This window comes from Manis pentadactyla, chromosome 16, assembly GCF_030020395.1.
Source record: "Manis pentadactyla isolate mManPen7 chromosome 16, mManPen7.hap1, whole genome shotgun sequence".
NCBI lineage: Eukaryota > Metazoa > Chordata > Mammalia > Pholidota > Manidae > Manis > Manis pentadactyla.
Genome location: NC_080034.1, coordinates 30,055,612 through 30,070,617, shown reverse-complemented (window position 1 = coordinate 30,070,617; position 15,006 = coordinate 30,055,612). Strand labels below are relative to the sequence as shown.

At 50.0% G+C, this 15,006-nt stretch overlaps 1 protein-coding gene across 1 annotated transcript; it reads right to left on the bottom strand.

Annotated features, from left to right (window-relative positions):
* Positions 1-301: 301 nt before the first annotated feature.
* On the bottom strand, positions 302-14,895 carry PRPH2 (peripherin 2). The gene is made up of 3 exons (XM_036907264.2): positions 14,080-14,895; positions 5,546-5,792; positions 302-2,768 (listed from the first exon to the last, which is right to left on the bottom strand). The coding sequence occupies exons 1-3, from the start codon at positions 14,658-14,660 to the stop codon at positions 2,556-2,558; spliced, it is 1,041 nt and encodes a 346-aa protein (XP_036763159.2). The 5' UTR covers positions 14,661-14,895; the 3' UTR covers positions 302-2,555.
* Between the last annotated feature and the right edge of the window lie 111 nt (positions 14,896-15,006).

Genomic DNA, 15,006 nt, shown 5'->3' with positions numbered 1-15,006 from the left:
CTCAATCCCCTGCCTACTGAGGACTGGGAAGACATCCTCTCTCTCCCTGGGCTTCCGTAGTATGCCCCACATTCTTCCTCCTGACCCACAGTGCTGCTGACTGGTCACACTGCCACCAGGAGCCATCTTTTTATCTAGTGGCCGGTCAGAGGCCCTAATTGTCTTGGTCTCTTTGCCCCCACGCCAGCTAAGCCGCAAACCTGCTGGCCTAGCATTACAAGGAGGGGCAGGGATGCGCGCAGAGAAAGCAACTAATCTTATTAACTCGTATTGAGGTTACTCAGGGTTTATTTGCTGGTAGCTCAGTCCTGCACTTGAAAGTATTGAGAGAGGCAGTGGGTTCTGCAGCTGAGGCTTTTCAGCTCGGACACATCTCTTCCTAAATGTTCAGATAAAGTACCTATTACCTACTTCTTCACTATGGAGTGTTTTTAAAATGAAAGTCCTAAGTGCTGTCCTCACCTCTCACCCTACACCAGGACAAGGCCAGCAGGACTTTAAAAACTGGCTGAGTCTTTTGAGAGAAATGAAGTCACAGTGGCCCAAGGAAACACTGAGGTTAGATGCAAGGAAGAACCTGGTACCAGAGTCTTGCTGGGAACTGGTAGATGACCAAAAGACATGGGCACGTTTCTCCAGCAACTACCTGGCTACCTGAGACCTGTCCAAATGCTGCTCGCCCGAGGTCTGCTGCGACCCAGCTGGTGAGGCTTTCATAGGGTCGGTTTGCCCTTGACCCTCCCAGGGGTTCTCAGTTCTGAGGTTGCTTTAATCTGCCTTATAACCTGACCCTATAGAGACTCATGTTCCCCTGTTAGAGAAAATGTGTTTTGACCAGAGCAGAGAAAAAAAAAGATTTGGAATTTTTGTTTGCATCACTACATTGGGATTCCACATATTCAAATACTAAATAAATGCAACTCTGGTCTGAACTCTTAACACAATGTTGAGATTATTTGGATTACAGACACTGTTTCTGCAGATAAGAGAGAACAAGAGGGAGGGAGGTGACACCCACACTGTTGGAACAGCTCCCCTGATCACTAACAATGCTGTCCAGTTTGGTTTGATTTGACAAATACTAGCTCGAGCTGGGGATCCTGTGATGCCTCCTGTTGAATAGGCTAAGAGAGTCATTAACCAAAGTGACTTTCATACAACACAATTTTTAATGTCTATTGTACAGCTGTCCATAGCACAGTTACACACGTGGGCCCAGAGCAGCACGTCCGTGATGTTTCTCGGCTCCCCTGAGGGAGAGAGCTCCGGGGCCCTCATCAGAGGTGGCTGGCTCAGTTCCTCACCTCCTTCAATGTGGGTCATTCCTTGGTCTCAAGGAGACTCAAGTCTAATTACAATAAACCTGGGACCAAAGTCTCACAGCGTCCAGACATTCAAGCCTGGGAGAAGTAGAGCCCCAGAACATACCCCAGGGAGCGCCCGTCTTATTTTCTCCGCACTGAACACAGGACGACAGTGAAGAAGCTCCTTCCCCTAAAGCTTCATTTTTGTCTTTTTTCTGAGGGAAGTGAAAACATGTCTTGGAGTTGCTAGCTTGGGAAGTTGGGCTGGGCTGCCTTAAAGAAATTTCTTAAATACAGAGGTGTTGCAGAAATATTGTTGCAGGACGGTCATCTGGGGAAAGAAGGAGGAAGAAGCTCCAGAGGACTCTGTCCTCCACTGTAGGCCACTGGTGTCGTCCACGGGGGCTGTCACAGCCACCTGGGTGGGTGTTCGTGAGCCCACCCCGCGGTGGGGCCGGGTCTCCGAAGGGTGGGCTTGGCTCACTGTCGCTCCTCTTCCACAGAAGGACAGCCATCTGACCGCTTCACAGACGAGCACGTCAGGGGTGGGATGTTGCTGGGACACGTCAACAACCGGCCTGCCGCTGCCCACGGCTCCCTCCTGGCTAAGTGACTGAGGGCCCGTGAGTGTGACACAAAAGCAGGTCATCCACTGTGTTTCTGGTGGGGGAGAGTAATCCCATCTGTAAGCTTTCTTGCCCCATGTTTTGAGAATTCCTCTGCTGAGCCCTCAGTGCTTTGGAGAGTCCATTATCTTAGGAAAGTTTAACTGTCCCCCACCTTCCACAGTTAAATAAAATGGCTGACCTGTCCATCTTGGCATTTACAAAAAATGACAGCATGGCCCATACATTTTTCAGACTCCTGTTCTGTGCCGTTGACGCTTCAGATAGAGAAGGAAGCGACTTAGAGCTCACAGCGACAAACTCATAAAAGGGTTGGCCACTCGGCCCTCGGGTGGCACTGAATTCATGGGCTATGAAGTCATCCGCTGGGAGGCCCCCCGAGTCTGGAGGGCACAGCCTAGGGCAGGGGACCTGGGCAGGGACTCATTCATTCACATTTTGCCTCAGTCATTCAAATGTTTGCCAATTGCTTTTAGGGATCCTAAACTTTAACTCCCACCATCAGGAAGAGTCTCCATAGGGTGACCATCCTCCTTGGGAGAGTCAGCCTGGATGAGGGGGTATCCGCATTTCTTGGCGTCCACTACTTCTCCATGTGTAGGAGGGGCAGGGGGTCCCGAGCCCATCAGCCAGCCTCGGGGGCCTGGCCTGCGTCTGCACCCTCAGCTTCCACCTGGTTACTCTTGCCCAGCTTTTTCAAGCTCTCCAGAATGGCCTTGCAGGTCTCCCACAGGCTCTTTTCCAGAAGCCAGCCCTCGGTCTCACACTCGGGGTCTTCAGGGTTGGTCACGCCCTCCAGCGCCGTGTGCAGGTAGCGCAGCCCCATGGTGATGGCCACCTGGTCGGGGGAGAGGAGACAGGAGTGGGAAAAGTGGCTGGGGGCTGGAGCTATCTGCAAACCGTGGGAGCCACCACCTGCTCCTCCCCGGGGCCCTTTGAATGAGGCAGGCCCTGTGGAGCCCAGGTTGATGAGGACCTCGCCATCCCGGCCTCCTCCCCGGTCTCATGCTCAGCTCCATTCTCCTTTGCTGGCCACCCGGGGCTTCTTTCCACCCCGCCTGCACCCAGGCCTTTTATCTTTCCAGTTCTCACCATTTGAAATTTTCTTGGCTAGAACGTCGCTCCTCTCCACATTCACCTGTTAATGCAGCTTCAGCCCTCAGCTACTCATTCTCCTCCTCTCCCTCTAGGGTCCCACCCGTCCTGGGGGCATTAGTCCTGGGATCCTTATCCCTGTGACCTCTCACCGCATTCCTAGCATATTGTTTGGCACATATTTGCTGGACAGAAGTCATCACCCCCATTTCTACCAACAATATATGTGGTTCCCTCCTACTTGCATCTGATTAGTGTGGGGGTGAATGGTGATTGGATTTGTGCACTAGTAGACACTTGTGACAGACTCTGGGGCCAAAAGGCCTGGGTTCAAACAGAGCACTAGCACTTAGCCAGCATTGTGACTGGGAAGCCTGGTTGATTTTCAGATAGCGATAGTGTCGCCTACCCCCTATGCACACTGTGACACCAGTGTGTGTACAGCGCAGACCTGGTGCACAGGAAGGAGAAATAGAAATGTCAGATATAGTTGATTGTTAATCAGCGTGTTAAATATTGTTCCACTTTTCTAATAATGTGTTGTGCTAGTCACTTGTTTCTACCCAAGTCCTGCATCTGCTCTCTTCTGATTCTCCCTTTACAAAGGTAGAAGGAGGTATAGAAAACTCTGTAAGACTCCTAGAGCTGCTAACGGAGGAAGCCCACCCCAGAGGGCACGGGTGGCCCCAACCCATTTTGTTTGCCCAGTATCCCAACCCCTAGAACAGCACCCAGTGGTGGCAGGGCCTCAGTAAACATCTGTTGGATGAATGCTCTGGCAGCATTTTATAATTACAGTGGTAGATAATCATAGTAACTAATCGTTTTAGGTTTTTGTTATTGTTATTGTCCCTTGAAAGTTTAATGAGGTATTTTTAATGGTGGGAAAACTCACCTTCTCCAGGAGGTCCTCCTGGGGTGCATGTGCCCACTGTTTCTCTCTTGCTTTCCTAAAGGAGGCCTACCACTCTGCTATGAATTTTGCACTTGGTGATGGTCCTCTCTTTGGTTCAGGAACTAGATGTCTTCTAACTGGATTGTGAAGCCCAGGAGGGCAGGCTCAGGGCAGTCTGTCATCAGCTCAGCCGCCCTCATGACCATCACAGAGCTCTGCCCACCGAAAGCCTTAACTAAAAGTTGGGGGCACTCCTACTCCCTGTTCCCAGTGAGCTGGTCCTCCTCTTCTGCAGTCATAAAGAGTAAACTGAGAGGCAGCCCATGGAACCCCAGTGTTCCACTGACTTCTGTCATCCTCAGTATTCTTTCCATGGGTTTTCAGGGAATGTGACCTTCTAACCTACCAGTAAGATCCTCTCCTCGTTCTACTCACTTGCTCCTAAGATTTTGCCTCAAGGAATCAATGGGCAATAAGTCATCATGAAGATGCTTGTGTTTGCCTCAACATTAAGGAAGCCCACCCCTTCTCCAAGTCCATACAGTCCCTCTAGTGTGATGTGGTGAGTTAAAAGTGGTTCTGTAAGTTTGAAGAGAGTGATTTACTTTAAAAAAAAAAAACATTTCAGTGAGTCTTCTCTGATGAACAAAATTTCCCCACCTGATATTTCTGGTTTTGTGTGTTTGGCTTTGGACTCTGTATTTTCTGCTTTCTGCTAAAAGCAGGAGCCCCTGAATGACCATCTGTGCCCTCTTGGTTTACCAGTCATTAAAACGGGCTCCCATTCAGCACCCCGGACAGTGCTGAGCCCACCTAAGAGTTCATGAACTCTTCAATAAGTGAATGTATGAAGGCTTGCTACATCCCAATCCTTGTAGCTACAGGATTTAAGCCGTACAGATGAGATGAGATAAGATGGACTACAAATAGTTATAATAACAGGTAAATTGCTACTGGAATCTCAAGAGAAGCACAAATCCAATTAGCTCCCATTTACCGAACACCTCAATGTACCTATTATCTCCTGTTGCCTCCCAATAGTCTCAAAACTAATTGTCAGCTCCACATAACAGAGAGGTTAAATAGCTTTCCAAGACCTTAGACTCAAAATTTGGAGGCACAGGATGGACCTCTAAAGCATGCAAAGTGAAAGAACCTGGACATAAAAGGTCCCATATTACATGATTCCTTAGATATGAAATATCCAGAATAGGTCAGTCCACAAGGGCAGAATACAGGTTAATGGCTGCCAGGGGCTGGAAGAGCATGCTGCTTGGCAGGTGTGAGATTTTCTTTGAGATTGATGGGAGTGATTTAGAACAAAAGAAAGGTGGTTATTGACAACATTGTGAATGTACTAAATGCCATTGAACTGTTCATTTTAAAATGGTTAATTTTATATTCTGTGTATTTCACCTCAATAAATATTTTTTAAGTGATAGGAAACATACAACAAAAAAAAATAGAGGTGCTGGGGTTCAATCCTAGGCCCACATGACCCACAGCTGAGCTGAGGGCTGGTTCTGGGCAGAGTGGCATGCATTCCAGGTCTGGCTTTCCCTTGTTAAAGCCAAACGGGGCAGGTGGCTCCCTCTTCCTCTGTCCCCTGCTGGCTCGGGGCCTACCTCAAAGAGCCAGATGAGGAGCGTGACAGCACCCATGGAGTTCATGAGGCTACTGTAGTAGCTCAGCAGGGCTGCCCTGCAGCCGCGCACCCACAGGTTGAGCTCCTCAGTCTGGTGGTCGTAGCTGTAGTGTGCCGAGTTGTTGGTGAGCTGGTACTGGATGCAGGGCCGTGGTGAGCTGGGGTTGCAGCAGCTGAAGGGGACGCCATCCACCAGGTACCGCCCATCCACATTGCTCTTGATGCGACTGGAGAAGAAAGACAGCTTGAGGGGGGCTTCTCAGACTACTCATCAGGGGCCAGTGCCTCTGGTCCCCACCTTGAAAGCTAGAATATTCACTCATGTATGCATGCATGCATTCACTGTCTAGGTAAATGTTTGCTGTGCCCCTACTATGTGTCAGCCACTGTTGTAGGTGCTGAAGATGGAGCAGTGACCCAGAGAGCCAATGGCCCTGCTTTCTGGAGCTGATGTCCTAGAGAGCTGAAACAGATGATAAACTGAGAAGCAAGAAGATAGGGAATACAGAATCCATCCAACCACTCTGTGCTGCCTGGTCCTGGCATGCAGCAATTTCTTGGACCCATGTCAGGCCGGTAGGAAGGGCAGCAGGAAGTGGTGATTGTAGGACAAGGCTCTGTCTCTCATTCATGACCAAGTCTGTAGCCCCCAACTCCCTCTCCAAACTCATGTCCCCTTACAGGTCCCTGGGGACAACAGCTCCCTCTGGCCAAATCAGTTTTGCTCAAGAAATGTTTCTAGAAGGCCTGCTCTGGCCCAGGGGCTGTGCAAAGGCAGAGGATGAGACTTGAGGCAGGTACAGTCCTTGGCCTCAGCCATCCATTGAACTCTTGCCCCAGCCAGTGTGAGCTCCTTACTCACCTGAAGGCTGCTGCCAGCATCACTTTGCACTTCTATATTTATAGATATGGTTAGAGCACAACATACATTCAATGGTGGCTCAGAATTCAAAAGGGGTGGACACCTTTACTGTGAAAATTCTTTCCCTCTCCATCAGGTGTGCGGGTCTGTTCTGACTGACCTAGGTGAGGTTCCCCAGGCATCTTTTTTTTTTTAAGAGCAATGTCACATTTAATGGTAAAGCTTAGCAAACTCCAGCACTAGGCATGGCCTTGAGCTGAAGCAGCAGAGTGGGTAGGTGATCCCTGCAGAGCCTCATGGTGAAGAGAATGAGGAAGGTGACCATCAAACAGAAGAGCCCCATGGCCTCAGACAGGGTGAAGCCCAGAATGGCATTGAGGACCTGCTGCTTGAGAGACAGGTTCCTGGCATAGCCAACAATTAAGCTGCCATTTGATCAAACACTGTCTCAGTGCTGGCCCCTGAACCAGCCATACCCACTGTGGTGGCCCCAGGACAAATAAACTCAGCTGCTGTGTCAATGTTTTGGGAGACAACACTGGTCTAGAACTCCCCATCTGGCCACCTGGACCCCAGTCATCTTTATGTGTCAAAATTTATCAAGCTGCAACTTAAGATGGGTGCACCTGACTATATGCATGTCATCTTGAGTCAAAAAACTTTGTTTTAAGTTACATATGAACAATGCATTACATAACAGCAGACTTTTACAAGAATAGAAAGCATATAATTGTTTAAAATAGAAGTTGTAATTCCACTTGGGTGTATTTATCCAAAGGAAATAAAAATACTAACTCAAAAAGATGTTGTAAGTACCCCCATGTTCATTGCAGTATTATTTGCAATAGCAAAGACATGGAAACAACCTAAATGTCCATTGATGGATGAATGGATACAGAAACTGTGGTATATAGAGAGAATGGAATATTATTCAGCCATAAAAAAGAAAATACTGCCATTTGGGGAACATCATGGTTGGAATTTGAGGGCATTATGCTAAGTGAAATACATCAGAGAAAGACAAATGCCATATAATTTCACTTATGTGTAGAAGCACAAATTGGTTCTGCCAGAGGTTGGGGGGAGGGATAGACCAAATGGGTGAAGAGAGTCAAAAGGAACAAATTTCTGTTATAAAGTAAGTCAGTCATGAAGATGTAATGTATAGCATGGTGACCATAGTTAATAATACTGAAATGTATATCTGAAAGTTACTAACAGAATAAATTTTAAATTTTTCATCACAAGAGAAAAAATTCTGTATGTATAGTGACAGATGTCAACTACACTTACTGTGGTGATCATTTCACAATATATACACATAGCAAAACTTTGTTGCACACCTGAAACTAACATGCCAATTACACCTCAGTTAAAAACAAATAAAATAGAAATCATTTCAGCAATGTCATTGAAGTGGAAATTATACTCTAAAAAAAAGATGTCTATGGTTACTTCTAAATAAATCTCTTTAATACAAAAAAAGTCTTCTTCTCACTGGTGTCCTTTGGCCTCCAGGTTCTGCCCACTGTGGCCAACTGCCTCTGTCCTTCCAGAGAGACTTCATGCATGAACAGGGAAATACACGTTCTGCGAATGTTCTTACTCTGCCTAGTTTGTTTGTTTTACCCAAATGGTAATATTTATATGCATAATGTCTTGAACCTTTGTTTTTTCTCTTAGCAGTATCGTAGAGATCTTTTTATGTCTGTCCATGGAGACTGTTCTTCAGGTTTTTAATGAGCTGCGTGGTATTCCCATTGCACAGATGGTCCGTGGGGTACCAGCCGGCTCCCTGTCGGTGGATGTTTGAGGTTTCCATCACCTGTTAGTATAAACAGGGATGTGGATCATTTTGCACATTGTGACTACCTCTAGAGGGTAAATTATCAGAAGAGGCATCCCCGGGTCAAAGGATGGGCCTGTCTGTGAGGGCACCAGATCCCTGCCATACGCCTCCCCTCAGGGCTGTGCAGTCACACCCCACCAGACACACACCAGAGAGCCTGCCCCTCACAGCCGCACCCACACAAGTTCCATTTTTTACTTTGCCAATCTGAAGGAAAATAGTATCTGAGTTGTTGTAATTTCCATTTTTCTTATTATGAGTGAAGTTGAGTATCTTTCAATATGTTTAAGAGCCATTTGTGGTCCGTTTTCAGTAGATTGGTCCGAGTAAGACTTTTTAAAGATGTCTCTGCACAACGTGGCCTCCTTGATTCCAGAACAGTCCTCACCTGGGTTACGGTGGCTGTGTTTCCACACGCTCTGCAGTCCCTGACCTCTACTTCAGGGACAGGGACAGCTGCCCTGAGAAGGAAGGGGTGGCCCTGGTGCAGGGCGGCCTGAGTTTGCTCCCAGCTTTTCCCTCTGGACAAGCTCCTGACCCTCTCCGGGCCTCAGTTTCCTCATCTGTAAAAGGTTGTTTGACATGAGGATCATGTAAAAAGGCTGGAAGAGTGGCTGGTATATAGTAAGTGCACAATAAACACAGACTCACGGGCTGAGGCTGGGCCTAGCCTTCCCGTGTGCTGCATGCGCAGCTGTGACAGTGGAGCAGCACACACGACCCTGAGGGGGACAGTCATTTGCAAGCCACTCGGAAGGCGTGGGCTCTGGCCCTGCGGAGAACCTGTGGGCTCTTTCTGTGAGGGCAGCGACCATGCCTGAGGGCAGAGCTCACCGCAGGCCCGGCAGGCGCTGTTGGATTTTGTCACATGGCAGAAGTGGCTGCTGCCGAAGTTCCTGCTCGAGCCCAGTGGCTGCCCAAGCGCGGCGGGAGCAGAAGCAGCTCAGTTCTCCCTCGCAGCCCCTGCTGGGGGCACCCGCTGCCCTGGGTGGGGGGACTGCGCGGAGAGGCCTTCTGCTGGGCGCTCCCACCCCTCTGGAGGGGCCGGCAGCCCCGCACACCTGGGCACACCTGGGCAGACGGCAGCCTCCCACCCCCAGGACCAAGCCCAGCAGGCCTCCTCCGGCTGGGGGGGCTCCGAACTCCAACTCCGTCCGTGCCCTCCTGCCCTGCGGGCCCTCCTGAGCCGCTCCCCGCGGCCCCGCGGCGGGGGGTGGGTGCGGGGGAGCCAGGCCTGGAGTCCCAGCTCTGCATCTGCGATGCGGGACCTCCGCACCTGGATCCGCGTGAGGTGCGGGGGCTGCGGGGAGCTTCAGGGGGGCGCTGGGGGGGCGCCTGGCGCAGGCCTCCGGGAAAGCCCCTCCCAGGTGAGGCCGGCCGGCGGGACCCCGAGGTCCGCCGGACTGTTCCCCAGAGGAGCGCATGGGCCCAGAGCGAAGCAAGGACCGGCCCCAAAGCCACGCACGGGGTGGCCGGCCGGCACGAGCAGCCGGTTGCCCGCCCCTCCACTAGGTTTGTTCCCTCGGGGCTCCTAGGGCCTTTCCTGTCTGCGGGCTTTTCTAGTTAAACTCCCCGGGGAGGTGTGCGTCCCCTCCCGTTCCCGGCCGGCGGCCCTTTCCTGCCCACCGTCGTTTCTCCTCGTGCACTTCCTCTCCGTGTCCCTAAACCGGGTGACGCCCGCAGACCTGCCCCACCTGGGCTGCGTGTGTGTCTGAAGCGAGAGCCGGGCCTGCAGCGGGCTGAGGCCAGGACGGGCCCCGGGCTGCCCCCGCCCTGCGGGCTCTGCACAGCCGCCCTCTTCCCGCCTCACCTCACTGACCCCCAGTGGGGAAGCTACCCTGCTGGCCTCTGCAGGCCGGGGCTGTGCCCCCTCAGACTGGGGCTCCCTGAGGAAGGGCCAGGTCAGCACGGGAGAAGCGGGTCTGGCTTGGGGGAAGTGGGGGCCTCCCTCGCCCCCAGCCTGGCTCCTCCTGGAGACCCACTCTCTGGGCCTAGCCCTCCGTGGCAGAAGCATCATCTTGTTCACTCAGTGCTCGCCCTGGTCCCAGCCTCAGATTGAGGCCTCACTCCTCTTAAGGCAAAGCCAGGCGGAGGAGAGCCCCTCAGGTGGCGAGCTGTCGCTATCAGAGGGTCCTGCAGGCTGCAAATCTCGCTCTGCTCAGGGCTCACCAGGGTTTGACGGGTCTTGGTTAAGACATGCCCTGTGTTCGAGCCTGCTCTCCCATAGCCAAGCCACATATGATTTGAAAAAACATCATGTCAAAGCTTTCCTGGAAAAACCAACATGGTTTAGTAGGCAAGTCAGTAAATCAACGAGGAAAACCACAGGGAAATGAACAAGAGGGAAGAAGAGGAGGCAGGAAATAACCAATGTGAGTCGGTCCCCAACCGAACACTAGCAGAGTGATTCCTGTGGAGCCTTGGCAACTCGCCTCAGTTTTCTCCTCTGAGAAATGCCAATATAAGTACCTGGCAGGAGTGTAATGACGATTAAATAGAGTAACACACAGAGAGCACCTGGTATACCAAGTGCAGTATCAGTATTTCTTTGAAGATTTCTGTCTGAGTAAGTCCCTGGGTATAAAGTCCTCCCTGCATCCCTGGCGCATTTTCCCCGCACCTCCCACCCTCTGACCGGCTCCCTGTTCCTGGGCGCGCCTCTTGGAATCCTCAGAGTCAAGGAGGGGAGGAGGTCCGCCCAGCCTTCTGGCTGCCTCATCCCACTTTGGTGCAGAAAGGAAAAGAGGAACAGAAAAATGTCTTTGAAAAAGATCTTGGGGAAAGCTAATACTGCTGCCTCGCCTGCCCTACCCTCCTGCTGGGCCCACCCTGCTTCTCTTTGCCTGTTGCCTCAGAATCCTAGCCCAGAAGGTGCTGCTGAGAAAAGCCAGAAAACAGTAAGTGTGTAGCACTTCGGAGGGCTTGCCCTCTCAAAAACATAAATACACCTGACAGTTTTCAGGGGAGGATTTTTGGGGGCCAGCTTGGTCAGGCAAACTTAATACTCCTCCTAAGTGAAACAGTCTAAATATAAACAGAAAAAAAAAAGTAGTGTCCTGCGGGAGATGGGTAAAGAGCCACTCCACATTTTCTCATTCATTTCTCTGTAAATTCTTTCCACCAAGAGATAAGCACTGTGCTAACGCTGGCCCTCAGGCAAAGCCACCCTCACCGCATTCTAGTCACAGCCCTGAGAGCCTCACCTTGCTCACAGGTGTTGTCCACCCACCACTAATTTGCAAGTTGTGGGAAATGATGACATGGTCCTCTCTCTGCAAAAGTGAACCCAGCAAGCTATACTGTTAGCCACACAGGAGTGTCAAACCACTGGAGGTTTGGGAAAGGAGAAAGGCATTTCAGTTCTACAATTGTGTCTTGAGATGAGCTCTGTGGAAAGATGAAGCCAGCAGATACATTTTCCTTCCTGGTAGTTTAGCCTAAGGGGAGTTAGAGAAACAGAGACTGAGAGCCAGAGAGAAGAAAAAGACCCAAAGACGCCCCACTCCAGTTTATAATGGAAGTAAATAAAAACAACTGAAATGCCTGCCTGTGTCCATTCATTCAGTGGCACATCTTGTGACCATTAAACATGATCGTTTATCACTTATATGTGGAATATAAAAGCCCCCAGTGCATAGAACCAGAGACTAGAATGCTGGTTGCCAGTGGCTGGGAGTGGGGGTGGAGGGAAGATGTTGGTCAGAGGATACAAACTTCCAGTTATAAGATAAATAAGTTCTGGGGATATTATGTACAGCATGGTGATTACAGTTAATCATGTTGTATTATATACTTGAAAGTTGCTGAGATAGAACTTAAATGTTCTTGCCACAAAAAAGAAATGGTAATTATGCTACATGGTGCAGGGGTTAGCTAATGCTATAGTGACAATAATTTTGCAATATATAAATGTATCAGATCAACACCTTGTACACCTTAAGCTTACACAGTGTTGTCAATTTCTCAGTAAAGCTGGGAGGAAAACAACTGTTTGAACAGATGCAAATGTTATACTACCAAATTACAAATTGGGGCACTTAATTACATTTATGCCATGGTTACACGATGTTATTATGTAAATGTCAACAAGACTGAATTGAAATGTGGAAAAATTAAAGCCATTTGTGGATGAGAACCTGCCCTTTTTGCTGTTTTTGTTTCTCTTAATGTCACCATATTTTTTTGTGTAACAGAGAAACTTTTTCAAGCGAATGGAATTTAGACAGTCTCACACCAACAAGCCGCTATGGAGAATTGAGGTAGTTTCAATCAAGTTTAATGTTAGCCTGAAAACGTAGACATGCTGACCTTTGGGAGTGAAGCAACCCAGAGAATTTCTTGGCTCTGGGACAAGAAGGGACTTGGGGTTTACTGAGAGATTTTTAGAAGTCTCTCCAAGGACTGTGCAGAAGGCAATCAAGGAAAATTACAGGAAAAGGTGAAAAGTTCTTTCTCATTTCACGAAGGCTGCATCCTGCCCCACCTCTCTCACCCCTAGGAATTCTGCTTGTGCCTCTGGCTTCACAGCCTCCTGGAGCAAATTGTGTAAATCATGCCACCTTGTACTGTCCCTGCAAACCTGTCACCTAGGAAGGGCAGAATGGTTTACAAGCCTCTCCTGACGAGGGATTTGTAGCAGTAATCCCCATCCACAGAGAAAATAAAATCCCAAGCAGTGACCTTCAGTCTGACTTCCCTTCCATGTGGGGTGCAGCTAAGCTAGCCATCTGGGCCTCACGTTCTCGGGGCTCCACCATGCCCTGCTGTCAGTGGGCCCAGCACCCTGTGTGCAAGTCCCCTGGGACCTGCAAGCCTTACTCAGAGGAAAAACTATCTGGATGAACAACTGAACCCCTCGCCTCAGCCAGGGAATGGGGGTAGTTGGACAGAAAGAAGAGGTGAGGAAGAGCCACTAGCTCGGGGCAGGTTCCCCTTTCTCTGGAAAATGACGGGAGGCCCATCATGGCGGGTCTATTGAGAAGAGCAGCAGCTGGAATCTGTACACGCGCTGTTATCTCTAGCACAGAGGATGAAATTCTCTTTCTCACCAATACCTGCCTACATCCCACCTCAGGATTTAATTTTTGCACAAGCAAAATATCATGTTACACTCTCATGATTTAAGAAGGTAATACTAGCAGGCATTTAATGAGCACCTGCTGAATGCCAGGCTTTAGACAGAGGTAGTGTGTCTCCTCCAAGACTATTCCAGGGCCTCCATTTAGAAGACGGACAAGAAGCCCAGAGTGGCAAGTGCCTTACCCAAGGTCACAAGCTAATTAACAGCAGAGTCAAAACTATGGCCTAGACTTCCTAACTCCCCTGGCCTCTGCTCTTTCCCCCTGATCCAAGGACGAACACCCTGAAAGGGGTTGTTTAGGGCTGGAAGGTTGAAAAAGAGGAGAGACCACCAGGAAATTTAAGCTTCTGGGACTGAATCATGCACTTGGAGTGAATGAGACAAATAGCCATATAACATCTCAGGATATGTGATCTATGAATGTCCCATCCCTTATGTATGAAGCAGACACACGTTCCTGGCTGGGTCTTCCTCCCTGAAGACTTCTATCCAAGCAGCTAATATAACTCAACACCTTTCTCCCACTGTAGTCAAACACTAGGTTGAGCCATATGAAGTTGCATCTTTACATGTCAAAAATGTTAGCATATTGGCAATTCCATATGGTCCAACCAAATACAGTCACACATATACAGTAATATGTGTCTACACAAATCACCCAATGGGGAGGAAAAGGCACCAGGCCTCCATGTCCCCATGACCCCAGGATTGGAGGCCACTCACTCTTTGACTTCTTTGGAGGAAAAGTCCAGGTAGCGATTGCTGATCCACTGAATCTCAAACCAGTCCCGAAAGCCATTGTTGCCACAGCACTTGAATTCGATCTGCAGCATGTCGACAGTCTTCTTCATGAAACACCTGCCAGGCGTGTCTGTGTCCCTGTAGTACTTCATGCCATTCTTGAGCCCTTGGGCCAAGGTGCCCTCGAGTGAGTCCCGCATTAAGAAGCAGCAGAGGGCCACCAGGAAGAGGGCAGTGTTGAAGAGGACAAAGACCGCCAGGTATGGCTTCAGCCAGGGCTTCCACTTGGCGTACTTAGCAGGGTCCAGGGCGTCATAGCAGATCTTGCCAGCCAGGGAGTTGAAGACACAGGACAGCACCCCCACGCCTATCAAGGAGTTGGGCACAAAATGGCTCTCTGAATTATTCATCACATCACTCCTCTTCCGAAGTTCGATCTTCAAGAACAGCCCTAGGCTGAAGATGATGATGCCAGCCAGCACAGAGAGCCAGTTCATGAGCCAGAGCCCTTGGGCCAACTTGACCCGCTTCTTCTGGTCAAATTTGACTTTCATCAGCGCCATGCTTGCAGCGTGCAGTCCAGGCCGCCTCCCACAGCACAGTTCCCACTCCTGACCTCAGTGAGCCCAGGAGCTGAAGGCTCAGGGCCTTGGGAAGGGTGCAGACAGCCCGAGCTGCAGAGAGCTGCTGTGGGGGATGCCCATGCTGAGTCCCCTAGCCTGGGACCCCCGTTAACTCAGTAGTGGTAACAGGGGCTTGGGAGTCACTGCTCATGAAGGGGCCAGTCCTCAGCGTCGTTTCTGCAGCTCCCTCCCCAGCCAAGCAGGGACAGCCTGAACGCTGCTGATTAAAAGTGGGATCCACAAGACATCTTGCTAATCTCTTTAGCCTGGTTCATCCCATTAGATA

Excerpts from the sequence above, each read along its gene's own strand:
- PRPH2 (XM_036907264.2), bottom strand. The coding sequence starts at position 14,660 with ATGGCGCTGATGAAAGTCAAATTTGACCAGAAGAAGCGGGTCAAGTTG. Across the intron at positions 5,793-14,079 it reads TCCTCCAAAGAAGTCAAAGA|TCGCATCAAGAGCAATGTGG; the intron begins GTGAGTGGCCTC and ends TTTCTTCTCCAG. Across the intron at positions 2,769-5,545 it reads TCCTCATCTGGCTCTTTGAG|GTGGCCATCACCATGGGGCT; the intron begins GTAGGCCCCGAG and ends TCCCCCGACCAG.